The 27,323-nt window shown below is 40.0% G+C and overlaps 1 protein-coding gene across 7 annotated transcripts in view; it reads right to left on the minus strand.

The window, feature by feature from the left end:
* Positions 1–424: 424 nt before the first annotated feature.
* The window catches only part of PDE1C (phosphodiesterase 1C), a 604,116-nt gene continuing 577,217 nt past the window's right edge, over positions 425–27,323 (minus strand). For 4 of the 7 annotated variants that reach the window (XM_023544312.2, XM_064290124.1, XM_064290122.1 and 1 more), the window contains 3 exons: positions 25,892–25,960; positions 15,430–15,489; positions 2,826–2,937 (listed from right to left, as the gene is read on the minus strand). In XM_023544312.2, coding sequence (XP_023400080.2) covers positions 15,476–15,489; positions 25,892–25,960 — 83 coding nt within the window. In that variant the 3' untranslated portion in view covers positions 2,826–2,937; positions 15,430–15,475. Of the gene's footprint in view, positions 2,938–15,368; positions 15,490–25,891; positions 25,961–27,323 lie in introns of all 7 variants that reach the window. The other 3 variants (XR_010322749.1, XM_064290126.1, XM_064290125.1) reach the window with 3 other exon arrangements.

Genomic DNA, 27,323 nt, shown 5'->3' on the forward strand with positions numbered 1-27,323 from the left:
GCGGTAGTTGAGTAACAATCTGCCTGATGTCACAGAACTAGTAAGGCACATTGCTCAAATCTGAAAGCCTAACTTCTCTTTACCACTCTCCACTCTCTTTCTGAGCAATAACAGCAAATATTTATCGAGTCCTTAGTATATGCCCAGCCCTGTGCTATGCCGAGTTAAATATTATTATTATTCTCATTTTATAGTGGAGGGAACTAAAGTTTAGAGATGTTATTTAACTCGGTAAATATCACAGAGCAAACAAAAGGCAGAGCCAGGATTTAATTACAGCCTTTTCTATCTTCAAGTCTCATTTCTTAGCCACTAGCTCTACAGCTTAGCTTGGAATGATGTAAACAGAGCATGGTTAACACTGGTGATCCCCTACTGACTAGATGCTATTCTGGGTTACTCATATTAACAAATTAATGTCTTGGGTCAGTGACACAGAGAGGAGGAGGAGTTTCTAATGAAAAAGCTACCACTGACATAATCAGAAAGCAAATTGTAAAGGATAAGTTATACTAGTCACCTTGACAAATATTCAGAACTGAATGGTGCCAAAATTCGGGGAAATTTAGCTCTTTCCAGGTGAATCCCAAAGAAGAAAAATGATGACTCACATGCAGGAAAGTCCTTTAAAAGCATCTTTTTTATTTGCTGTAAGAATATAATCTGGCATTTCTATACAATCCATCATGCAAAAATCGTGGTAGGCATTTTACAAGCAGTGAAGAATCTTAACATCTGTACATTTGCTCAGTCAAAATATTTGCAAAGGCTGAAAAATAACATCTTGGGACAAAAGAATACAGAAGGAGCCAACTCTCTTCCCCTGGATCATGGCTTCCAACACCAAGAAGCACAGCCACAGAAAACCTTTAAGACTGAAGGTATCGAGAGATAGGTAAGCAACCATCTTTTGCTGGTTGATCCACTGGGTAGCAAGGAGGCCGCTACTCAACGGGCAGTTTCACTGTGTGGTCAAATGGTTCTGGGCAGCGAGCACTAAAGCATCAACAAATATGTAGAAATGACCTGTTGAGTTGGAATAGACACTACAAGGCTGCAAAGGAATCTTCTTGCCTAGGCGTCAGGCAGGGTGCTAAGAATTACAATTGCTTCCCTAGCAAAAAGTCACAGTGATTGTTTTGTATACTAATTAAATGTCCCTGAAACACCATCATAAAGCACATTATACATAAATTGGTCAATAGCATGATGGGCACTAATCTCTGGAGCTGGCTCAACTTGCTTAACTGCAGTTTATCTGAAATGAGGTATGGGGAAGGAAAGGAGAGGACGCTAAATCTTATGGTCAATCCCCAAAGAGTGTGGCCATGAAGGCCCAGCTCCTTCTTTGTGGGAGTGTCCTGGAGTACCTGTTTTAGATGTAGAGGGCTCGGAGCTACACTGCTCATGCACCTATTACTCACCAGGTTCAGCACGAGCACTCAGAAATTATATTAACATTAATCTTCATCACCAAATGCAAAATGGGTATTATGAATCCCACTTTTTAGTTAGGCTAACTGAGGCTTTTAAAAATTATGCCATTAGGCTGAGAACCTGCAACTAGTTATTGATGGTGCAAAGATTGGAGATCAGACCTACCTGACAGTAAACCTAGATTTTTCACTGTACCAGGCTGTTTCTGAAGGGACCAAGGCTATTTCTAGCCTTGAACCTTGCCATTTCTGTGATTAGGTCTCAAAGGAAAAGCTCTAGGGAGAGACACAGAAAGGCTAAAAATGCCACCATGGAGAGAGGTGAATTACAGAATCTTCTAGTTCACCAATAGCTCCTTCCAACCCAACGAGAGCATTGGGATTCCCAAGGGCATCGAGTTTGTGGTCTATTGGGAAAGCGATCTGAAATTTCTCTTAAGGGCATCTCCAATCTTATGGGGAAAATATGAGAATAAGGAATTTGGGCTAGGTTCAGGATTTTACATCCTCCTGCCCCAGGAACACAAGACCAAATCGATATCTCCTGGGTGAGTCTCTGAGGCATGGTCATTCTGTTGATTTCTCACATTGTCTATTTTGGGCAAAAGTGAAGGATTAGAGGGAAGCTGAATCAAAATGCATCTTCTACTAACTCTCAAATCCTTAAAAGTGCAATGATGCTATTGGGTATGAGGTACGCCATGAGAAGCAAAAAAAAAAAAAAAAAAAAATTTTTTTTTTTTTTTTTTACTTTGATCTGCTTTGTGAAGTCTGCGTTCAGAAATATCCATGAACATAACTCATGAGCCTTCTCCTCCCTCTAAGGCTGTTACATTTAGAAGTACAATTTTATTTTGAATGCCTTTACTTTGAAAGTTACGTATTTGCTGAAATTTTAAATAGGTGTATTTAAAACTGGAAAAGATGTTCTTGGACTTTTTTTCTTTTACTATGATGATTATTAAACTAATATTTTTTTAATGGGGCAAATCAACATCCAGGGATGGAAACAGTGACAATAGAAGGAATTCAATTTTTCCTGAACGGGTTTGAAAAAGCTATGTATGCCAGTAAAAGCGACATTAGACAACCCTCTTACTGGTTTGCTGTTGGGCTCTGGATTGATCCCCAAACCAGTGGTTAATGAGTTTACAACGTTAACAACAAAGTGGGGACTCATATACAGCATTCACATGGCCTTGGTGGAGTCAACCATGGTAGTATCGGCCCCAGAGTCCCCCAAGAGTCTTGGAGGCATCCCCGGAGTCACTAGCGAGAGCTGAGAAGCAGATAGGTAGGTCTCTCCTTTCCTTCTCTTCTTTCCCTTTGACCTATTTTCTGTTCCAGTTATGTGAGATGTTCTGAATCTTTTTCATTTTGATCCTCTGGTCCAACATCTTATACCTCACAGGATGGTCATCAGTTTTCTTTGGAACTGAAGGTGCATAGGAGCTAGATGCATAAGCAGGGCGTTTAAAATGGCGTAAAGGAGGCTTGATGACTGGAGGCCATGGAAAGGAAGACAGAAAACTGTTAGCCTCATTAATAACAAACTCTTAAAACCCATTGCCATTGAGTAGATTCTGATTCATACTGATCCTACAGGACAGAGAAGAACCGCCCCATAGGGTTTCCAAGGAGTGGCTGGTGGATTTGAAGTGCTGGCCTTTTGGTTGGCAGCCGAGCTCTTAACCACTGTGCTACCAGGACTCCCACTAATGACATGGCATGATAGAAATACTGAGGGCAACTTCTTAGTCCCTAGACCTGTCTCTTTCCTCTAAAAACGGGAAACAAAGGGGCTTGAATTCCCATTGAGAACCTTATTGCAGATAGATGAATAAATACATTATCATCTTGATCGCTCACTTAAAATAAATAAAGACAAGAAATCACTAAAGATAGACAGCATTGACCCCTGAACTTGAGGTTCTTTGATAACAAATAGATGGGATTATGGAAGCGAGAGGGAGCACTGGGGTCATTTTTGGGAACAGGAAGGCGAACATGGGTTAGCAGGGCCATATCATTAACCAGCATTTAATACTGTATATATTTGTAGGTTTGGAAACTGGCATGCAAGCCTAAAGTGCTAAGAAAAAAAAAAAAATACATACAACATGTCAGTTAAAAAATGTTTACAAAACACATATCTGATAAAGGTCTTCTATCAGAAATATACAAAGAACGCTTAAAACTCAACAGTAAGGAAACAAACAAGCCATTACAAAATGGCAAAAGATCTGAACAGACCCCTCACCAAAAAAGATAGACAGATGGTAGATAAGCACATGAAAAGATGCTCAATATCTTTGTCATTAGCGAATTGTAAAATTAAAACAACGAGATACCGCTACATACTTATTCTAAAAAAAAAAAAACCAAACCCATTGCCGTGGAGTCGATACCGACTGATAGTGACACTATAGGACAGAGTAGAACTGTCACACAGGGTTTCCAAGGAGCAGCTGGTGAATTCGAACTGCCAACCTTTCAGTTCGCAGCCAAATGCTTAACTGTTCTGCCAGCAGGGCTCCTCACATACCTATAAGAATGGCTAAAATCCAAAACAATGACAACACCAAATGCTGGGGAGGATGCGGAACAACAGGCACTCTCATTCATTGCTGGGAGGGATGCAAAATGGAAGAGACGGCCTGGCAGTGTCTTACAAACCTAAGCATAGCGTAGTCTTACCATAGGATCCAGCAATCGTGCTCGTAAGTAGTTGCCTGCCTGATTTGAAAACTTACATCTATACAAAAACCTGCACATTAATTTTTGTAGAAGCTTTACATATAATCACCCAAAACTGGAAGCAATCAAGACGCCCTTCAATAGGTGGATGGATAAACAAACGGTCGTACAGCCTCACAACGGAATATTATTCAGTGATAAAAATGAAATGAGCTATCAAGCCACATAGAGACATGAATGAATCTTAAATGCGTACTGTTAAATGAAAGAAGCCAGTCTTTAAAGGTTACATACTGTATAATTCCAACTATGTGACATTCTGGAAAAGGCAAAATGATAAAGATGATTAAAAAAAAAAAAAACGGATTGTCAGGGATTCAAGGGCAGCAAGGAGAGATGAATAAGTGAAGCACGGGTGATTTTTAGGGTGGTGAAACTATTCTTTATGATATTGTAAAGGTGGATACATGATATGCATTCGTCAAACCCAATAGGACCTGAAAGAACAAAGACTGAATTTTAGTGTACAAAAAAAAAAAAAAAATCATTTAACAGAATGGGGTATTCCAGGATGGAATGCAGAATGTATTAAAACAGCTAACTGCATTACAAATGTAGGAGCAACCTCACTTTTCCCTTGTGTGGAAAAAAAGGCTGACCTAAGCAACTTCAGAAATGAGTGGAGTCTGTAAGACTAAAGGCCAAAGATGCTGTAATAAGCACTGTGTTTCAGTTGATAAATTCATTTCCCAAGGAGGTTCAAGTTATAATTCCCTGGTGGCACAGTGCTTAACGCTATAGCTGCTAACCAAAACGTCGGCAGTTCAAATCCACCAGGCGATCCTTGGAAACTCGATGAGGCAGTCCTACTCTGTCCTATAGTGTAGCTATGAGTCGGAATAGACTCGATGGCAATGGGTTTTTCATGGGCTAAACATATACACTGGAATTGAACAACTAAGTAAATGAGTGGCAGATGGTGGGAGCCAGGTTTCTTACTGTTGGGGTGGGAGTTTATAGATAAGCAGCGGGAGGAGGCTAGAATGATCCATGTGATAATGGATTAGGGTTGGAGACAACAGTATGGACTCATGTAGTTTACTAAGCGGTTACACATTGAAATATTTATAGCTATGTGTATACAGGGATTAGTGCACACACATATTTCCTTACTATATGAGCTGAGAGGGTCTAGAAGCAATGACACCAGATCTCGATTTAACAACATTCTCCAATTAAAAGAAACCACAGTTCTACCTATGGGGCAGTTCTACTCTGTCCTACAGGGTCACTATGAGTTGGAATCAACTTGATGGCACACAACAACAACAACATAGACTGTACAGGCTAGTAGGATGGTTACCATGTATCTGAAAAAAGCATCCACATGATTTTTTCATTAAAAATATGAATTCACAAATACCATTTTAATAGTCTGGTGAAAATTTTGTTGAAGAAACCCTTTTTGAGGTACATACCTTGTGTGATTTAGAAAAGAGATTCCTTTCTGAAAAGGTAATTGTGCATTTGACTTTATATATTTAGAATAAAGGTAGAAGAAACCAGTTCAAAGAAAAAAGAAGAAAAAAATCAGAGACCAGAGTTCTAAAGAAATGGCTGATTTTAGGACTATGGCAGAAAATATACAAGATGAGCTCAGAGCATCTTGTATTTTCAGAAAGTAAGAAAGTGAGCAAAAACAAAACAAACAAAGAAAAAAACATAATGATGGAACAGAGAAGCCAAGTGTAAGAGCTCCCAATGAACAAAGCTGGAACAATTTGAGCAATAAAATAAATAAAGCAGAATTAGATTATAAACCAAAATGTAAAGTAAATATCCACAAGTTCATACTACTATAAATAAATGATTGGATAAATAAATAATTGTGGGAGAATAGAAAAATATCCCATGCAGCAGAATTCCAAATAATTTATAAATACTCCACCCTCAAGGCGATGAAGCATAATTCCCCACTCCTTAAGTGTAGGCTGCACATAGTGAATCCTTCCAAAGAGTTCAGTACAGAAAGGGCAGACAAGGGTAGCTTTCCAGTGGAGAAACCTGACAAACACTACCTCAGTCAGGAGATCAAGGTTATCACCTACGGTGATGTGTCATGTTGATAGTATGTACCCTTGATATGATCTGATGAGAACAGCACTTTGTGGTCTTCCTCCCAAAAAGTATGACCCCAGTCTAATCATGAAAAAAACAAAACTATACAATTTCCAATTAAGGGCCATTCTACAAAATGCCTCACCAATATGCCTCAAAACTGTCAAAGTTATCAAAAACACAAGGAAAGTGTAAGAAACTGTCCAGCCAAGAAAAGGCAAAGGAAGCCTGATAACTAAGTAGAATGCAGTATCCTGAGTAAGACCCCAGAACAGAAAAAAAGACACTGGATAAAAGATAAGGTTACCTGAATAAAGTATGGACTTTAGTGAGTAAGAAATACCAAAAAAAAAAAACCTGTTGCCATCGAGTTGATTGACTCACAGCGACCCTATAGGACAGAGTAGAACTGCCCCATAGAGTTCCCAAGAAGTGCCTGGTGGATTCAAACTGCCGACCTTTTGGTTAGCAGCCGTAGCACTTAACCACTACACCACCAGGGTTTCCTTAATGAGTAATAGTAGTAGTAATAAGATACATCACCTAACCTGCAGGTCTATAAACAGAAGAAGGTTAAGCACTGACAGATTCTCCCCCTTCCTTGTCCTCACCCAACCCACCTGCCCTACTTCTTCCCCTTCTTGATTCTGTTGAAAAGTGCTCAGCCAGTGAGACAACTTAAAAGTGAATAAAAATATAAGCATGTTAATATGATAATTAAAAAAACAAGTTGGAGATAATAATCAGGAAAAAGGTGTGAATGAGCAGAGCTGGTGCCGAGCTGGTGTCTCAAACGTTAGCTCTCAAGGGTCAGAAGAATGTGTGATGCCCAGGTGGGTCAGCTTGAAGTGTCAGGCTGGGGAGACAGACCTGCTAGATCACTGAGGCTGCCCTTGTGAAAAAAGAGCTCTTCCAATAATGGGAAATGTCATGGTATTTACAATCGTAGCAAAAGGTTAGAAACAACTTAGGTGTACAATCCTTGGGAATCGGTTAAATAAATCCTGGTACATTCTTGAAATATACTACAGAAAAACCTGCAAAAGCCAGAACCTGTAAGGCGGAAACCTGTCAGAGGAGGAAAACTCAAATATTTTCCACGAATAGAGAGTGACAGAAAAGTGGTAAGAAGGCACCCTGTCAAGGGTGGAAAACTCACAAGACCTAGAAAAACAAGGCAGTCCCATCAAGTTCTCACAGGTTTCACTGTATAAAAAAAGATCTATGTGTCCATTTATTAACATAAATAGAAGTTCATGTAATAATGTTAAGTGAAAAAAGTAGTATATATATATATAATCTTATTATTATAAAAATATATAAATATGTGAATAGAGAAATCTGGAAAAACAGTTAAATCATAGCAGTAGTTATTTCTTAGTAGTACAAACATTATTGATATTTCATTTCTTTTTGGTTGTTTACATTTTCTAATTTTTCTATTACAATATTAATTTTAAAAAAGGAAACATACTACAAAACTTTCTTCTACAGAATCATGTATCAGAGCTATGCTACAAAATCATATATAATAGAAAGTTGGTAAAACTGCTTTCACTTTGGGTTCTAGTACTAGACATCTCAGAGAGCCCATAACTGAGAACACTTTTCACAGCCTACAGATTAACAGTCCTTCGTTAACTTCTTAGAGCACCTACTGCGTAAAACAGAAATCCCTATCTTCATGGACTTCCACTCCAGTAACGCCCTCTGAAACCTGTGACTGACTTACAGGACAGTGTTCAAGTATAATAAGCGACACTATTACTACAGTTCCCTAATGCCCACATCAGCTTGGCCTTTTGACTTGGCCTAGGAGTCCCTGGGTGGTGAAAACAGTTGAATGCTCCACTACTAGCTGAAAGTTTGGTGGTTCAAATCCATCCAGAGGCACCTTGGAAGACAGGCCTGGTGATCTGCTTCCAAAAGAGCACAGCCATTGAAAACCCCACGGAGCAGTTCTACTCTGCACACATGGAGTTGCCATGAGTTGGAATTGACTGGGCAGCAACTACAAAAACAACATGTAGTAAGGACTTTCAGCAAATGGTCCCGTAGTGACATAATCAAATATATGCAGAAGAACAGAGATCTTTTTTGAGATCTCAGAGTGCTTAATTCTGTTTTTTAGGATAAACGAGGGATCACAGCACAAAACAATCTAGGAACAAATATAAAAACAGTTCTGTTCTCCCAGAGAATGGAGTGGAGGCGAGAGTTTCAGATTAAAAGCCAGCTGTTGCAAATGTCTGGGCTAGCTAATGCATTGCTCTTCAAGCCACAGTCCCTTTCCATATTCATCCCATTTTCGCTACTCAGCATGAACCCAGCCAAAGTATTATTGAATTTCCCACTTCTCAGCATGAAGAAACATTTACTGTTTGCTGGAATTCTGGTTCAGAACAAAAACTCTCCTTGCCACTGGAGTCGCTGCAAATAGAGTTGAACCTGCTGATAGAGATCGGCTCCCAACTGAGATCGTGGAAATGCTTATATGCCTGCTGTCACCCTAACTCAAAATGTGGAGGAAAAATCCACGAATCGCTGTTTTGTATGCATTCATTACCTTTCCCGCTCTGCAGGGGAACGTGATTTGATGACAGGGCAAAACAGCAGAGTCAAGAGTGATGGCGCCATCTTGAATTTAATGTGGACCATTCCTCTGGAATGTTGGTGTGGACTCCAGGGGACTCTGCTTCATTATCTTCAGGTTATTCCTGAGGTAGTGGAAGAGCGCTGACCTTCCCCCTTTCCCACAGCTGAACCTAGCCAGCTCTGTTACAATTCTCCCTCTGTAGAGAAGAACCAAAACCAGAAAGAGGCCCCTCCCACACGCTTGATTATCAGCTAGCCGGACACTTCTTTCCCTTGGGGACACATTCAAAAAGTCTGCTCTCACCTCTTAAGGCAATTTCCTTGGAGAAAATCATCTAATTAGCTAATGAAGATATGGACAAAGGCGCATATCTCTGCAGAGAGACAGAACTTGGCAAGTTCAATATCTATATTACTTTCAAATGTGCTTCGGGAAAGAGAAGTTTGAGACAAAAATTGACACATCATCACCCTTTATTATACAAATACACACAATGTTGTCTTTTTTTTTTTAATATAAGAGTTGATTTTTAGGAGGTTTGAATTCTCATCTGTTTAACTTTCACTTTTTCATAAATACCATGATTCCTCCCAAAGGTGTCTATGACCTACCCTTCTTCCTCCGTCATCACCATCACAGATTTAACTATCTGTCTCTCACTCTCCCTCTCTCTCTCTGAGACCATTTTATATGCTGGCTTATTTTGGGGGGTGAGGGGGTGAAGTAGTAGCGGGAGACTTTTGCATAGAATTATTCTTCTCCAGAAAATAGATTCAGATTACTCATATACCAATTTAGTATATTTGTTAGCTGTTAGTTATTTATTAAAACATAAATAAGCACTCAGTTCCTTGATCAGTATTATTTATACTACTCTCCTGTTACCCAAGGAGTCCTTTGGTGGTGCAATTGATTAAGCACTCAACTACTAACTGAAAGGTTGACAGTTTGAACTCGCCCAGTGGCGACTTGAAAGAAAGGCCCGGTGATCTACTTCTGAAAGGTCACAGCCTTGAAATCCCTATGGAACAGTTCTACTCTGCACACACAGGGTGATCTTGAGACACGATCAACTCGATAGCAACCAACAACAACAAACTTAAATCAGTATCTTCATGACAAGACTTCTCAGAGCCTTAAATAATGGCTTTATGCATTGTGACTCTTAAGAACAGCCAATAGCATGTAGTTTTTCTCACTTTTATTTGGCTAGGGAACCCCCTTTATCAGGGAGCATGTCAGAGAATGTTCAGCAGAAAATTAAATTAATTTGCCGAGCATTCCAGTCCGTCCATGGTTTGTACTAAGTGAAGGGAGACCAGAGAGAACATTTACCAGTCTTCATCTAATCTCTGGCCTGCTTGCACTCCCCTGAGCTCAGTAATGATTTCCATTAGAACCCTTTTCCATTCCTTTGATCCCCAGTGACTCCAGTGTGATCTTTTGGAACCACCAACTGCTGTATGATAGCATCTTCATACAGAGAATTTCTGAATCTGGATTACAGAGCATTACCTCAAATGGCACCAACTTGGCCTACTCTTCACTTGGAAATAAATTCTAATACAGGCAGATTTTTTAAAAAAGGAAGTGTTGGACATCTGTTTTCTTCTCTTTCCAAAAAAAAAAAAAAAAGCCATAACACAATTTTTGGAGAAGACATCTCCATCTATGGAAATTTTCTATCAGCACCGACAGTATACACACACACCAACATATTCAACACATACACTAAACTAACAAAATGAAAAATAATCATTTATTGCCTCTTAAATGTAGTTTTACATGAAGAGCAAAATCCCACTGCCATACGTTGCATTTCTAAAATCGGTCTCTGTTTGTGGTGTCTGCCTGAAGGCTGATGGAAAGTCCTTAGAAAAATGCCCACAATCATCCTTGAGTTTTGAATTGCAAGTGGTTGGGATGTTAACATCGGCTTCACTGAGGATGGAACAATTTAAGAACTGAGCCTATGATTTTCATTTCAGGAACTGCTATGATAAAATAATTAAATAGCTAATGTACATTGTGTACTAACTGTGGTTCTAGGCACAATGCTAAGAATTTAACATGATGCAGGCTTTAATCTTCCCTACAATCCTATGAGGTGAGCATTATTATTACCACATTTTTGGATGAGGAAACTGAGGCTTAAAGAGTTTAAGCGCCTTGCCAAAGGTCACACAGCTAGTATGAAGGGGTCTACATTCAGATTCAAGCAGCCTGACTCCAGACTCTTCCTCCCATATTTAAAATAACCTTGGGTCAAAGTTCAAAATACATTTTAATAACTACCATAATAAGTTAAAAGAGTCAAGTTAAAATTATACCTCATTTATTCTATTAATATTTGAGTATATACTTGTGTTACAGACTGGATTGTTGAATGTACTTGTTAGTAGCTCTAATCAAGGTTTCCCTAAAGCAAGAGCAAATCACCCCCTTAATACAATTTGTGGAGCCCTGGTGGTGCAGTGGTTAAGAGCTGTGGCTGCTAACCAAAAAGTCAGCAGTTCAAATCCACTAGCCGCTCCTTGGAAACTCTGTGGGGCAGTTCTACTCTGTCCTATAGGGTCACTATGAGTAGGAACTGACTTGACAGCAACAGGTTTGATTTTTGGTTTTAATACAACTTGTGGTAATGGCTCAGGAAGGAACTTCATAAAGGTTCTGATTTATAATTCACTCAAGTAATTGATTTTATTTCTTTCCTCACCTACAGGGCCCAAATGGAATGTCAACAGATATTCTGAGAGCAGGGCTTCCAGCCAGTTTGCTAAGGTTTGAACCCCTGCTGAGAATGTGCATCTCTAACAAGTTCCAGGGGATCCTAATGCTGTTGGGTAGGGACTAATTCTGAGTAGTAGTACAGCAGTGGTTCTCCAAATTTATTATACATAAGAATCACCTGGGAATCTTGTTAAACTGTAGATCCTGATTCAGTATATCTGGAGTAGAATGTAAATTCAGTTTGAAGCGCTGTCTGAAAGTCTAAGCCAGTGGAGACAAGGAATTCAGCCAGATGACCACAGGTGACTTCCATGATCTTGAGTGAAATTAATTCAAAGTTGGTAGTTCTCAGCCCTAGCGACATATGACAACCACCTGGAGAGCTTTTAAAAACCCTGATGCTCAGGTTGTACCCCAGGCCAATTAAAACAGAATACCTAGGGTGGGACTAAGGCCTCAGGAATTTTTTAAGTTCTCCAGATAATTCCAAAGGAGCCCTGGTGGCACAGTGGTTAAGTGTTCAGCTGCTAACCGAAAGGTAGGTGATTTGAACCCACCAAACCCATTGCTGTCGAGTCAAATTCCGACTCATAGCAACCGTATAGGACACAGTAGAACTACTCCATCAGGGTTCCAAGGCTGTCATCTTTACAGAAGCAGACTGCCACATATTTCTCAGGAAGAGTGGCTGGTGGGTTTGAACTGCCAACCATTTGGTTAACAGCCGGGCACTTAATCACTGTGCCACCAAGGCTCCTCCTGTAAGGATTACAGCCTCAGAGATCCTATGAGGCAGTTCTACTCTGTCCTCCAACTCACAGGGTCACTGTGAGTTGGAATCAACTCGACAGCAACAGGGTTTTTTTGGTTTAGGTAATCCCAGTCTGCAAACAAGTTTGTGAACTACCGTTCTCATCTCTCCAACCCTTTCCTTCCTCATAGTCATAAAAGAGGCAATAATAATACTCTGCACACACAGGGTTTTATAAACTGCGAAGAATCATCCAATGCTGCTGATACTTTGACCACGATGACAAACTCCTTGACTGGGGGGAGTCCTTTTATTCATCTGTTAAAGTCACTGTGGTCTTCAAAATTATACATTTTTTCCTCTCTTCTTTCCACTATATTTTGTTCTTCCTGTTGGGTCTACTGTGAAGACAGGTTCTGGGAAATGGAAAAGCATTTTTTTTGTCTGAGAAAACAAATTTGATGCTATCATTTGAGGACTGTAAGCAAAACCACACAAGAAGAGCCAGCCCTGAAAGTCTGCTAACTTTTTCTAAATAAATATAAACACTTGGAAAACAAACAGGATATTCATGACATCTGATGCAGAGTTAAGAGCAAGAGTGTTAGTGATTGAATTTTGTCCCCCAAAAATATGTGTTGTATATCCTAGCCCCTATAGCTGTGGATGTAATCTCATTTGGCAATAAGGCTTTTGTTATGTTTAATAAGGTCATATCAGTTTTTTTTTTTTTTTTTATCAGTATAGGATGTGTTTTAAGCCAATCACTTTTGAGATATAAAAGAGCAGATTAAGCACAAAAGAAGGAAGACACGGGGGAAGACCCACAGCATCTGAAGATGGAGGAGGCAGGCCAGTCTACAAGCCCCGGAACTCAAGGACAGCCAGCTAGAGAAGCTGAGACAAGGATTTTCCCCCACATTGAAGAGAGAGAGAGCCTTCTCCTGGAGCCAGTGCCCTGAATTTGGACTTCTAGCCTCCTAACTGAGGGAAAATACATTTCTGTACATTAAAGTCACCCACTTGTGATATTTCAATTATAGCAGCACTGGATAACTAAAACTAGATAACTGAAATCGAGTGCCATTCAAAGCAAAGCAAAAAATATATCTCCCACATTCTAAAATAGTTAGGCAATTTAAAAATACGGGGGTTCATTTAATCACTTTGAGCAACACCTAACCATGACTGTCAAGGAGTACCAAAATCCCAGATGGAAAGTATGACTTAAACAACCAGACAGGATGGAAGGGGTTTCAATCCCTGAATTCTAATCTTGGCATAATTGGGAAAATGACAAGATCACTTTTGATTCTTATGATTCGTTGTGTATATTATGCTGAGCTACAATAACTCTTGGAGTCATCTTCATGGGAAGCCAATTCCTAGTCTTTCAGACGCTGAGATAGCCCTTCGTGCTTCATCCCCTAGACAATTTAACCCTATGAGGATAGGAGCAGTACCTATCAATCCCAGTACTGATACCAGTAAGTAGGTGCTGAAAAATATTTCATGAACGAATAAACTACACTCCATCAGACTCATTAACCTTTGTAAATCTCCCACTTAATAAAGAATAAGTAAATCTCTTAGAACATTTACCAGCTGGCAAAGTTAACTGGAATCTAAACCAAAACCAACCTGTTGCCGTTGAGTCATTTCTGACTCACAGCAGCCCTATAGGACAGAGTAGTACTGCCCCACAGGGTTTCCAAGGAGGGACTGGTGGATTCGAACTGCTGACCTTTTGGTTAGCAGCTGAGCTCATAACTACTGCACCACCAGGGCTCCATTCGGAATCTAGTGAGCCTAATATTTTCCCTAGCTTCATTAATGTCTTGATACCTAGATTTGCTGCCTATGTTTGTTCAAGAAGAATGTCAGTAAGTTCTTCTTTTAAGTTTCAGTCACCTTTGTTTCACATAAATGCGACAAATTCAGCTCATTCTACAGGTCTCACTATGTATATATAGAGAAGCACTGAGGGGTAATTTTCAAATCCCACCCCCACACATGCAAATAAGTGAAAGGAGAGGAGCCATTAAATAAAAATAATTAGCTCTGTTCTTATCCAACAATGGCTACCTATCAAATGCCCTGCAGCCCTGAGATTTAATGCTGAGGATATAAAAAAGAATAAGAAAGCCCTCCAGCAAGGAGATAGGAATCTTTAATTTAGGTCTTCGTTTGCACTTTGTTTGCCCTGGCAAGCACAATGTGCATGATGCTTGCTGTTTCAACAGAGAAAACAATTTTGGAGATCATGCAAATTAAGTCTTTTGTTTGATTTTTTTCTCATCAACAAGAGCAGTTTTCCACATGTGCATGCGAAGATGAGAAATGTAAGGCTAAATCAGTAGCTCTATGTCTTCTGTCCCCACTAACAATGGCCTTTATGAGAAGAAGTCTGTAAAGATGAATTTCTTCAGGGTTTCAGAGCCCCAAAGGGCAAAATCAACACGTAACAAGTGAACTCTGATCCAGTGCACAGGAAGAATGACAAATGCCATCCTTTATACTGAACTCAAGGTAAAAGAGTTGTAGAGAGACCACTCTATCAAGCCATCACTTAAAAGATAGTGCAGGGTCCCTCCACACCCCAACTCTCTGCTTGAAATTTATGCACAGCGATTGATTTAATCCCCAAGCAGAGTACACGTGGGAAAGAATGGCTGTAACTACATGGACTACTTGACATCAGTCTTTGCCCACTGGCAATGAATCTCAGAGCAAAGAGCACAGGCTTGGGAGTCAAACTGGCTCTTTAAATCCTGGCTCTTTCACCTTCTGACTGCAAGCTATTTAATCCACTTGTGTCTCAGTTTCCTAATCTGTGAAATGGGAACAATAATGCCTTCCTTAGAGGGTTGTTGTGAGGATTAAATGAAATAATACATGTTAAGAACCTAGCATTGTTCCTGGTATTTGGTAGGGGTGCAATACATATTGAAGTATTTATCGTTAAAAACCTGAAGTAAAAAAAAAAAAAAGGGGGGGATCAGAAATGATCATTTTTGAAGTTAATCCTTCAATAACTTACAATACGCTTAATATTTTTGTTTCAGTAAGAGAAATATAAGGTTCCTAAAATGTCTTCGGACCTCAGAGCTGGACAGTTCTCTTCTGAGAAATCCTCTGGATGACGTTTTATCCGTAGTCCCCTAAAACAGGACACACAACAAGATTATTGCAAGCCAGCGGGCATCTAAACACACAAACTGGTTCTATAGCAGGCAGTGGAGCTTAGAAGCAAACCCACATCTACTGCCAACGCTACCGTGCACTCCAGCAGCAGCACACAGCAAGGAGCAATCAGCTATGTGCATCTACGGTACTGTACCTTTCCATTTAAGGAGCACTTCCGGAACGTGATGGGACTGGGGAGCCCTGGGCAAGCTGCTCGGATGGAAGTCACTGACCAGTCTGGATCATTGGCAGTCATGACTGCAACTGGTAGTGAAGCTGTGGGCCACTCTTCCTGTGAGAGCCAACATTTATGGCCCACCCATGGAGCTCGGTTGGGTTCACAAACCTTATGGCGCTTTAGGCAAAGTTGGCTCTAGGAAAGAATTGACTGCAGGTGCTATTATTTTATCATACAAAAGTCACTTTGCTATAGATGTGAGAGGAATCAAGGTGATGTTCCCAGGGTGGTTTTCTGGTGCTGGAACTCCAGGATGTCCCCTTAGGTAATTTTGGAAACTACAAGAGCAGCACTTCAATCACGTGGTCTCTGGTGGCTTCTGGATTGAGACATCTTACTTGCAGAATTTTCTTCATACCTGAATTCTTACATTCCAACATCCACCTCACCCAAGAAGTCCGAAAGGGAGAACATGACATTTCTTTGACATATATGTGAAATCATGAAACCAAACAAAATTATCTTGGAAAACAGCCACAGATTTTTTCACTTAAAAAAGAACTTTCTTTCAAATAATTTAAGCAAACATAAAAGTATAAATAATCATAATATAGCAAATACTCATGGACTAGCCATATGGTTTAATGAAATCTTAATATTTTACATATCTGCTCAAAAAAGAATTTTAAAGAGACTAAATATCACAGGTAGAGTTGAAGTACCCAGGATATCCCTCCAAGATACTTCCCTCTCTCCCCAAAGAAAACCATCATCTGGAATTTGGTGTTTATTATTTCCCTGCATATATTCATGTCATTATTGCATTTTTATCCATAAAAAATATGTAATATTTTTGCTTGTTTTAAAACTTAGTATAAATTGTATTCAATGTTATATATCCTGGTGCAACGTGATTTCTTGCTTAACACTGTGTTAAGCCTTGTTTCCAAAAAAATGGAAAACAACTGAAATGTCCAATAGGGTAATAATTAAATATCCTGTGGCATATTTAAACAATAGAATGCTATACAGATGTTAAAATGGATGAATTTTTTTTCCAAAGAGCCAGCTTTATATTTGCATGGCATTTCTTTGCCATGCATATTAGCGAACTTTGTGTGTGTGTGTTTTTTTTTTTTATGCTGTGTTTTTAAAAGCAACCCAAACACCAAACCCACTGCCGTCAAGTTAATTCCGACTCATAGCAACCCTATAGATGGAGCTACATTTTGTTTTTCTTATCTAATCAGATAATCTCTGTATTTCAATAGCTGAGTTTAAGCCATTCGCAATTATTGTTATCGCTGATCTTCTGGATTTATTTCTACTGTTGAATTTTGTTTCATGTTTACCATCCTTTACCTTTGCTTCTTTTTTCTTCCTTCCTGCCCTCTGTCAGCACATTTTCTACATTCCCTTTGTTGCCGTTGTTCATTTGGTGATTGAGATGCTACAGGGTATATTTCAGTTATTTTACCGATGATTCTTTGTGTTACGAAGTTAAAAAGCTCTGACCAAAGATAAAATCAATTTTACCACTCTTTAACTCCCTACTGAATATCCCTCCTTCCTTCTGTTTAACACAAAATTAGGACGTTATTTTATAGTCAATGGCTACTCAAACTTATCACCATAGTGTATGTATTTGTGTGCTCACCATTAATTCCTGTCACCACACTTTCCCTTTGGGTTCACTTTTCCTCTTGTTAAAGCAAATGGCTTAATATGTTCTTTTACAGAAGGTCTGTGGGTAGTAAATTATGTCATTTAATACCTGAAAATATTTTTATTTTGCCTTCATTCATGATTAATAATCTATCTATTTTAGCTATTACAGGTTGCTTTATTTTCCCTCATCGCTTGGAAGATGAAACATCATTGTCTTCTGGAATCTACTGCTGCCAATGAGAATTTTACTGTCAGTTGATTGTCATTTTATTTTAAGCAACCTGCTTGCAGCTCCCCTGATCATAACCAGCTTATTGTAGCATTTATGATTTTCTTACCCTGGACGTAATTTTGAGCAATCTCCCAACAATGTTTTTTAGGTATGAATTTATTTTCATTTATGTATGGCAGTTGGGGTGTATATTCTAAGAATCTGAGTTTTTCATCAATTCTGGATAATTATCAGCTATCATCTCTTGAAGTACTGCTTGCCCAACACTCTCTCCATACCCTACTACAAAACCTGAGAGATGTTTTCTACAGCCTTTGTATCTATCACCCATTATCATCCTTTTTTCTTTTTTAAGTGAGATAGAATTCACATATGATAAAATTTACCCCTTTAAAGTGTACAATGCAGTAGTTTTTAATATATTCACAAGGTTGTGCAATTATCACTACTACCTAATTCCAGAACATTTTCATCACCCCAACAAGAAACCCCCTACACATTAGATGTCACCCCCAATTCCTCTCTCCTCCCAACCCTGGCAACAATTAATCTCCTTTCTGTCTCTATGGATTTGCCTATTCTGAACATTTCAGATACATGGAATCATAAAACATATGGCCTTTTGTGACTGGCTTCTTTCACTTAGAATAGTGTTTTCCAGGTTTATCTATGTTGTAACACGTATCAGTACTTCATTCTTTCTTATTGACAAATAATATTCCATTTTTTTTTTATCATATGGAGATACTACATTTTGTTTATCTATTCATCAGTGATGGACATTTGGGTTGTTTCCACTTTTTAGCTATTATGAATAGCGGTGCTATGAACATTTGTGGACAAGTTTTTTGTGTGAACACATGTTTTCACTTTTCTTGGATATGTAGGTAGAAGTGGAATTGCTGGATCATATGTTTAATCTTTTGAGGAAATGACAAACTGTTTGCACAGTGGCTGCAACATTTTACAATCACACCAGCAGTGTATGAGGGTTCCAATTTCTCCACAATCTCGCCAACACTTGTTACTGCCCCTTTTTTGATTACAGCTATCCAAAAGGTTGGTAGTTCCAACCCACCAGCTTCTCCTTGGAAACCCCATGGAGCAGTTCTACTCTGTCCTATAGGGTTGCTATGAGTCAGAACTGACTCAACGGCAACAGGTTTGGTTTTGGTTAATATCGGGTCACTGTGAGTTGGAATCAACTCTATGGCAATGGGTTTTTTTGGTTTAGTGGGTGAAAGTGGTATATCATTGTGGTTTTGACTTGTGTTTTCATAATGACTAATGATTTTGAGCATCTTTTCATGTGCTGATTGGCCACCTGTATATCTTCTTTGGAGAAATGTCTATTCAAGTCCTTTCCCCATCTTTTTATTGGGTTATTTGACTTTTTATTATTAAGCCGTAAGAGTTCTTTACGTATTCTGGATGTTGTTGCTGTTGTTAGGTGCCGTCGAGTCGGTTCCAACTCATAGTGACCCTATGCACAACAGAACGAAACACTGCCCAGTCCTGCGCCATCCTTAAAATCGTTTTAATCCTTGACCTCATTGTTGCAGCCACTGTGTTAATCTACTTCACTGAGGGTCTTCCTCTTTTCTGCTGACCCTGTACTTTGCCAAGCATGATGTTCTTCTCCAAGGACTGATCCCTCCTGACAACATGTCCAAAGTATGTAAAACGCAGTCTCACTATCCTTGCTTCTAAGGAGCATTCCGGTTGTACTTCTTCCAAGACAGATTTGTTTGTTCTTTTGGCAGTCCATGGTATATTCAATATTCTTTGTCAACACCGCAATTCAAAAGCATCAATTCTTCTTTGGTCTTCCTATTCATTGTCCAGCTTTCACATACATATGATGCAATTGAAAATACCATGGCTTGGGTCAGACGCACCTTAGTCTTCAAGGTGACATCTTTGTATCCAGACATATTCTGCATACTAGACTCTTATCACATATATGATTTGCAATTATTTTCTTTCATTCTGTAGCCTGTCTTTTCATCTTCTTGATAACAGCCATTGATGCATAAAACATTTTAAAATTTTGGTGGAGTCCAATTTATCTTTTTTGTTGTTATTGTTTATGTTGCTTGTGCTTTAGATGTCCTATCTAAGAAACCATTGCCTAATCCAAGGTCATGAAGATTTACACCTATATTTTCTTCTAAGGGTTTTATGCTTCACGTTCTTTCTTTTTTTTATTTGGTTCCCTTTCTATACTATGTTTGGATTAAAGTCCTCAGGACTATCTTCCAACATTTATTCTCTTTTAAGTTATATTCCACTGTGAATTTACCCCATCAATGAAGTTTTTCTTCCCTTCTTAAATTCTCACTGAATATATGTTTGCTTGCTCTTTTAAATTTCTGATTTTGAATTGGTCCTTTTGCTTATCTGTCTGTACTTATTTTGTTGCTGTGTGATTTCAGTTTATTGTTTTTCAAAGACTATTATTTCTCCCTTTGGTTGAATATCCTAAAACTTGGTATTTTAAAGTTCTGATAGCCTGCACCAAAAATGAACTTTATCCAGAAGAAGGTCATGCTCCAGTTGCTGATTTCTGTGGCAGACTGTATTACTGGTACCAGTTCTACACCCCACCCTGAATCCATGGCCCCTTTTCAGGGTAACCCTGCAAGACATATTTCCCTACTTCTTGACTTGACGTTTGACCATATGGCTTGCTTTGGCCATTCCGTAAGGTGTGTGTGACTGTGTGCCAGTAACTTGCTTAGGCCACAAGAAGCCCTTCATCTTTCTGTCTGTGTCTTTGCACCTTTACATTTCCATAAGAGGGGCATGCCCAGGCAAGTCCTCTGGTCCCAGGAGGCGTATGAGAGATACACGGAGAAGGGCCAAGTTCTCTTGCCCAAGGCCAACCTACATCACCTGACCCTTAGATGTAGAAGTAAGTCCAGCCAAGCAGAGCTTAGACCAGCCTAGACCAGTCAACCCCACAGATCATAATACATGATTATTTGTCATTAAGTTTTGGTGTGGTTTGTTATGCAGCTTTTGTTTTTGGCCATAATTAACCGATATTACTTTGTTGCCTTATCCAATTAGCATTAGATGTCTTCATTGAATTTTGGCTCATTCTAAGTAGAAGATATTTTGGCTTTGGGTTCTGTCTCTCTTTTTTGCTCTTCCTGCTCTGTTTAGATTTGTGGTTACTTCCACCCGGCCCCTTACAGCTTCTATTTCAGAGCCAGGACTTATAGTAGCATTTTACAACTGATGTCATATTGAGGATGTTGCAGACCCAATTCCAAAGCTAGTTTGGTCTGCTAGAAAAGCCACATCACTGTCCTCCCACCTCTCTAGGCCAACAGCTTCCTATTAATACTATTAAGCTGTAGCTCCAGCTAACAGGTCAGCAACAACTTTTAGCCTCCCCACCTCAGGCCCTGTAACCCCAAGCAGTGAGCCTGGCTCTGGTCCCAGTGTTCCATGGAGCACGTTTAGTTCTGTGGTTTGTGGGAGTCAAGCTCTTGGTGACCCTCGCAGCTCCCGTGGCACAGCCCATGTGTCACAGGACTACCATCCTGCCGAGGCAGTCTGCATAGTGCCTAGTAGTTTTACTTCGTTTCTGGTCCCCAGAGGTATCTGTCTCTGGCACCAGCTTTTTTTTTTTTTTAATAATGTATTTATTTTATCCATTCCTGTATAGGGTCACTACGAGTTAGAATTGACTCAATGGCAATGGGTTTGGTTTTGGTTTGCTATGTATTTAGAGTAGAGAGGTGTGTGTCAAAGAATGAACTTACTAGGCCATCTTGACTGGAATTCACAACAGATGTTTTCATCTCTTAATGACCAAATTGGATTAGCCTGCAGCTTATTGATTTGATTACACTGTATTTAGCCATGTAGATGGTGGGAGTAGAAAATAACACCAACCTTGAAACCCCCAAATAGGTCCATTCAGTGACTGTTAATCAAAGGATTTTTTTTTTTAATGCCTATTTATTGGTGGTGGAGTCCCTGGGTGGTGCAAAGAGTTAAGTGCTCAGCTACTAGCTGAAATGTTGGTGGTTCAAGTCCACCCAGAGGCACCTTGGAAGAAAGGCCTGGCGATCTGCTTCTAAAAGTTCACAGCCTTGAAAACCCTACAGAATGCAGTTTTACTCTGACACACATGGGGTCTCCATGAGTCAGAATCAATCCGACAGCAACGATTTATTTGTGGCAGTTAAGAACTGTCTCTTGTATGCTATGATATCAAAGGAAGACTCTCCTGGTGGAGACCTGAGGAATGAGTGAAAGCCAGCCAGGGATGGGAAAAGGGTCATAGAGGCATTTGAGTCAAAGGGAGGCAACATGGAATGTTCCTGAGGCAGGAGGAAGAGGTACCAAGCTGGCCATGGTAATGAGCAAGGTGGAAGGTGTCTGCTAGACAAAGCATAGAAAATTATGTCCAGTGCTTCGGAACTACCCACTCCACCCCTACAGGCAGAACTTGGAGCCCAAGACATCCAGCTTGAGACCAGTCTAGATCGCCAAGCTAAGGCCAAAGGCAAGGTGCTTATAACACCAATTCAGAGGCCCTGAAAATGGTAGGTCTGAACCGGGTCAGCTCTACATGTTCCTGTAGGTAACCAGGATGGCCTCAGCGGTCTCACCTAGCCCAGGAGTGCTAAGACCTTACAAAGACAAGAAAACATGATCACTACACACTGGGGTTGCTTGGTTTAATGCTGTTTTCCTCCTACTGCTCTATAGTCCTAACAATAACCACAAGCAGGGTCAAGACGGAAGGGGCTTCCAGAGGCTATGGAGCAAGGTCTACTCAGGACTACAAAGCAAGTTAGCATAGCTGAAACAAATCCAACCCTAAAAATGAGTGTTTTTCTGAGAATGATTGTTTTCTATGTAATTACAAATTAAATTGAAGAGTGCTCACTCATTCACCTACACCCACTATATTTACTACACTATTGTCAACGAGTTGATTCTGACTCATAGCAACCCTATAGGACAGAGAAGAACTGTCCCATAGGATTGCCAAGGCTGTCAGCTTTATGGAAGCAGACTGACATCTTTCTCCTGTGCAGCAGCTGGTGGGTTCAAACCACTGACCTTTAGGTTAGCAGCCAAGCATGTAGCCACTGCACCACCAAGCCTCCCCCTACACACCCAGCCTTAAATGGTAATAAGCATCCCTGGCAGGCACCGGGGACAAAAAGGGACAATATAGTCCCCACCCTTTAAAATCCATCAATCATTCAGTGAAGGGGAATTATAAAAAATATACATATATTAATTCTACCTACATGATTTGGAGAGGACTGCAAAGAAAATTAGCTAGGGAAGAAAAGGTGAAAAATATTCCAAGCAGAGTGACAAAGCAGGAAAGAGCAAAGGTTGCTCAGAGGATACTGAGTTCGGTGTGGCTGGACTGGGGTGGGGAAGCTTCAGGAATTGAGGTTTCAAACACAGTTTGTTGTCTTTATTAGCTGCTGTCACGACACACCCAATTCCTTGAGACCCCGTGCACAATGGATCAGTTATGGATCAGACTGTCGTAATCCATAGGGTTTGCACTGCCCGATTTTAAGAAGCAGATCACCAGGTTGCTCTTCCTAGTCTATCTTAGTCTGGAAGCTCTGCTGATATCTATTCAGCATCATAGCAACACATGACCCTCCGCTGACAGACAGGTGGTAGCTGTGCCTGAGGTGCATCGGCTGGGACTCGAACCCTGATCTCCCGCGTGGAAGGCAACAATTCTACCATTCGACCACTCGTGTCCCCACAAAAACATAGCTAGTATATTTAATCTAATTTAAGATGTCATTAACTGTAAGACAGGCTACTATTTTATGTATAACCAAGAAACACACTCCTAGGTAAATTATAACACACCATCGATTGTAAAATACAGTTTCAGGGTGGTTAAAATGCAAAGCAACGTGCCTCTCAGAATGGATGAAATAGTGTAATTTCCAAAAGAAGAAATGCGAAACATGAATTAACATTAGGAAACAGGTTTTTAAAAAGAGAAATATTGTATTTTACACAAACAATGCGTGCCTTCTGTTTGTTTGCCAACCGTGCCCTACCTCCATAGGTGTTTTCAGTAAGTGCCCCTGTTATGCCAATTCTTTTTTCCATGTTGTTGTAAAAAAAAAAAAAAATTATCATAGCACTTAGGAAAATACCTTGTTGGGGAGGGGGTGGTTAGCAAACCAAGGTAGAAGGGGAGCACTATTTGCATAAAAATGCGGTAATATAAATGCAAACCAGACAAGGATATCATTTTTTCTTATCACATTGGCAAAAATTTAAAAATAATGTTCAGCATTAGCCAAGGAATGGTGAAATATTGTTGTTGTTAGGCGCCGTCAGGTCAGTTCTGACTCATAGTGACCCTATGCACAACAGGACGAAACACTGCCCGGTCCTGCGCCATCCTTACATCGTTGTTATGCTTGAGCTCATTGTTGTAGCCACTGTGTCAATCCATCTCGTAGAGGGTCTTCCTCTTTTCCGCTGACCCTGTACTCTGCCAAGCATGATGTCCTTCTCCAGGGACTGATCCCTCCTGACAACATGTCCAAAGTACTTTGGACATCGTGAAATATGCAACCTCCTAAATCGCTGCCTACAGTGTTAAGTGAATACTGCCTTTCTGGAAATCACTTTGACAATAGCATGGCAAGAACCTTAAATATGTAGGCTACTATAGGAAACTAGCCTAACTCCACATTCAGGCAAAGATTTACGTACAAGCATGTAAGATTATTCATAATTACAAAAAGAGAACTACATCAATGCCAAACTATCCATGAATATATAAATAAATTGTGCTGTAATCATATGAAATGTTAGGCAATCACTGAAATATTTCTAAAATATTTAATAACATTGGGAAAAGTTCACAATGTAATGGTAAAAATCTAAAAGTCAGGAAAAAATTCTAAGTTAAATATAATCCCAATATAAGAAAAAAAAAAGTAATAAAGACCAGAAGGAGAGGTGACTCTGGTTGGCTCAGAGTAGTAGCGTTATTGGTGATGTTTCTCGTTCCCATAATTTTAATTATTTTTTAAATTGTCTACAGTGACCATGTTTACCTTTTACAACTTCTTAGTCCCTAAACGCCAATGTGTTTTATCCAAGTTCTACTTGCAAAAATTAAATTGTAGTAGCCTATGCTTGGAGATAGCATGACCCATAGATGCCCCTTATATTAAATAGTAATTATACATGATCATCATGAATGATTAAAATTTTCTAATAAATGATAGATGGGTTCTATCACGGATTGAATTGTGTCCCCCCAAAAAGTGTGACAACTTGGCTCGGCCATGAGTCCCAGTATTGTGTGGTTTTCCTCCATTTTATGATCTGATGTGTTTATCCTAAGAGTTGTAAATCCTAACCTCTATGTTGTTATCGAGGCAGGATTAGGGGCAGTTATGTTAATAGGGCAGGACGCAATCTACAGGATTAGGTTGTGTCTTGAGTCAATCTCTTTTGAGATATAAAAGAGAGAAACTAGCAGAGAAGATAGGGACCTCATGCCACCAAGAATGAGGAACCAGGAAGCTCCTAGACCAGGGGAATATTGACAAGAAGAACCTTACCCCAGAGTCAACAGAGAAAGAAAGCCTTCCTCTGGAGCTGACATCCTGAATTTGGACGTCTAGCCTCCTAGATTGTGAGAGAATAAATTCCTCTTTGTTAAAGCCATCCACTTGGGTATTTCTGTTATAGTGGCACTAGATAGCTAAGATAGGTTCCAAGAGAGATCATCCCTATTTCTTAGTAGTAGAGACTAGCTAAAAGCACCTACTATGTGTCAGTATCATACTAAATGTACAAGCATTACTGATAATTGGTAATCCTTATCATCAACCAGACAGAGGAGAAAATGGAAGTTCCAAGAAGTTGAACTCACACAATTGGAACAGGGTAAAGCTACATTTGAACCCAGGTCTCTCACCAAGGATCATGCCCCTGCTCATCTGCCTCTCAAATAAATACTTCTGTAGCGTGTCTAGATGAACACCAAGGTGATTAATTGGGAAAGAGCGACATTCTGTTCTTTCTATTGTGAGAGACTATAGATAAGCCCGAGAGATTATGAACCAACTCTGGATATATTATGACCATTCCCTGAGGAATCTCACCAAATGGGATGACAGAGACAAAGCTCTGGGTAACATGCATAAACTAGATAAATAAGGAACCAGGTTCTGTTTATCAACCCATAATCTGAATTCCTGAGAAGCTAGTCCTTTCTGTTATCTATGGTCACCAAGGTTACTGCGCAATGCTGTTTACCCACCTGGCAAGGTAAGTCGACTTGTGGAGCTAGTACTCGGGGCTGGAGAGCTGTGAGAACGCCGCTTTGTCCCTGCAAAGAGGAAAAAGAGGATTAGGAAAGGAAAGAGTGTGGACACGTTTGTCTGACAGGCAGGTGCTCACCTGAAACGTTAACAGATGATCCAAATAGTTTGGGTATGAAGGCAAACGTTTAGAAGGAGGGGCGAGGCTGCAGAAACAAGCATATCCCTGTCATCCAGAGAAGCCAGGGGTGCGCGCAGCCTTTACCGATATGAGAGTGATGTTCTCAGTTCCCCCACACAGGTAGGTGGGAATGTCGGGAACCAACACAAAACTGAGCAGGGCCACACCTTCAGGTCATCAGATAAGCTTTTACTTATTTTTTTGTCTTTATGGTATTTTAATTGGGATTATGTTAAAATTACAGATTTATCTAAAGAGAATGGATAAATCAGAATTTATCTCATTTACTCAAGACGTTTATATGTCCTTCAAATATTTTTTTTTAATTAATTTTTATTGTGTTTTAAGTGAAAGTTTACAAATCAGGTCAGTCTCTCATGCAAAAATTTACATACACCTTGCTATACACTCCTAATTGCTCTCCCTCTAATGAGATAGCACAGTTCTTTCCTTCACTTTCTGTCTTCGTGTCCATTCGGGTAGCTTCTGGCCCTCTCTGCCCTCTCATCTCCCCTCCAGACAGAAGATGCCAACATAGTCTCATGTCTCTACTTGATCCAAGAAGCTCATTCTTCACCAGTATCATTTTCCCTTCCATATTCTAGTCCAATCCCTGTCTGAAGAGTTGGCTTTGGGAATGGCTCCTGTCTTGGGCTAACAGAAGGTCTGGGGGCCACGGCCTTCAGGGTCCTTCTAGTTCCTGTCTGACCATTAAGTCTGGTCTTCTTACAAGAATTTGGGGTCTGCATCCCACTGCTCTCTTCGTCCCTCAGGGGTTCTCTGTTGTGTTCCCTGTCACGGCAGTCATCAGTTGTGGCTGGGCACCATCTAGTTCTTCTGGTCTCAGGCTGATGTAGTCTCGGTTTATGTGGCCCTTTCTGTCTCTTAGGCTCATAATTACCTTGTGTCTTTGGTGTTCTTCATTCTTCCTTGTTCCAGGTGGGTTGAGACCAACTGATGCATCTTAGATGGCCGCTTGCTAGCGTTTAAGACTCCAGATGCCACTTTCAGAAAAGCTTTTAAATATGCAGTTGCCTAGGCACCAGCCCAAGAGGTTCTGATTTCATTGTACTAGGGTAGAGCCCTGGCATCAACATTTCTAAAGCTCTCCAGCTGATTCGAATATGCATCCAGGGTAGAGAACTACTGTGATGGGAGGAAAAGTTCTGGATTTAGAATCAAGGAGTCAAGGGTTCTATCCCTGCTTTGTCCCTACAGGAGACCCTGGGTGGCACAAGTGGTTAAGTGCT

The sequence above is a fragment of the Loxodonta africana genome, chromosome 8 (genome assembly GCF_030014295.1).
Source record: "Loxodonta africana isolate mLoxAfr1 chromosome 8, mLoxAfr1.hap2, whole genome shotgun sequence".
In the NCBI taxonomy this organism is placed as follows: domain Eukaryota; kingdom Metazoa; phylum Chordata; class Mammalia; order Proboscidea; family Elephantidae; genus Loxodonta; species Loxodonta africana.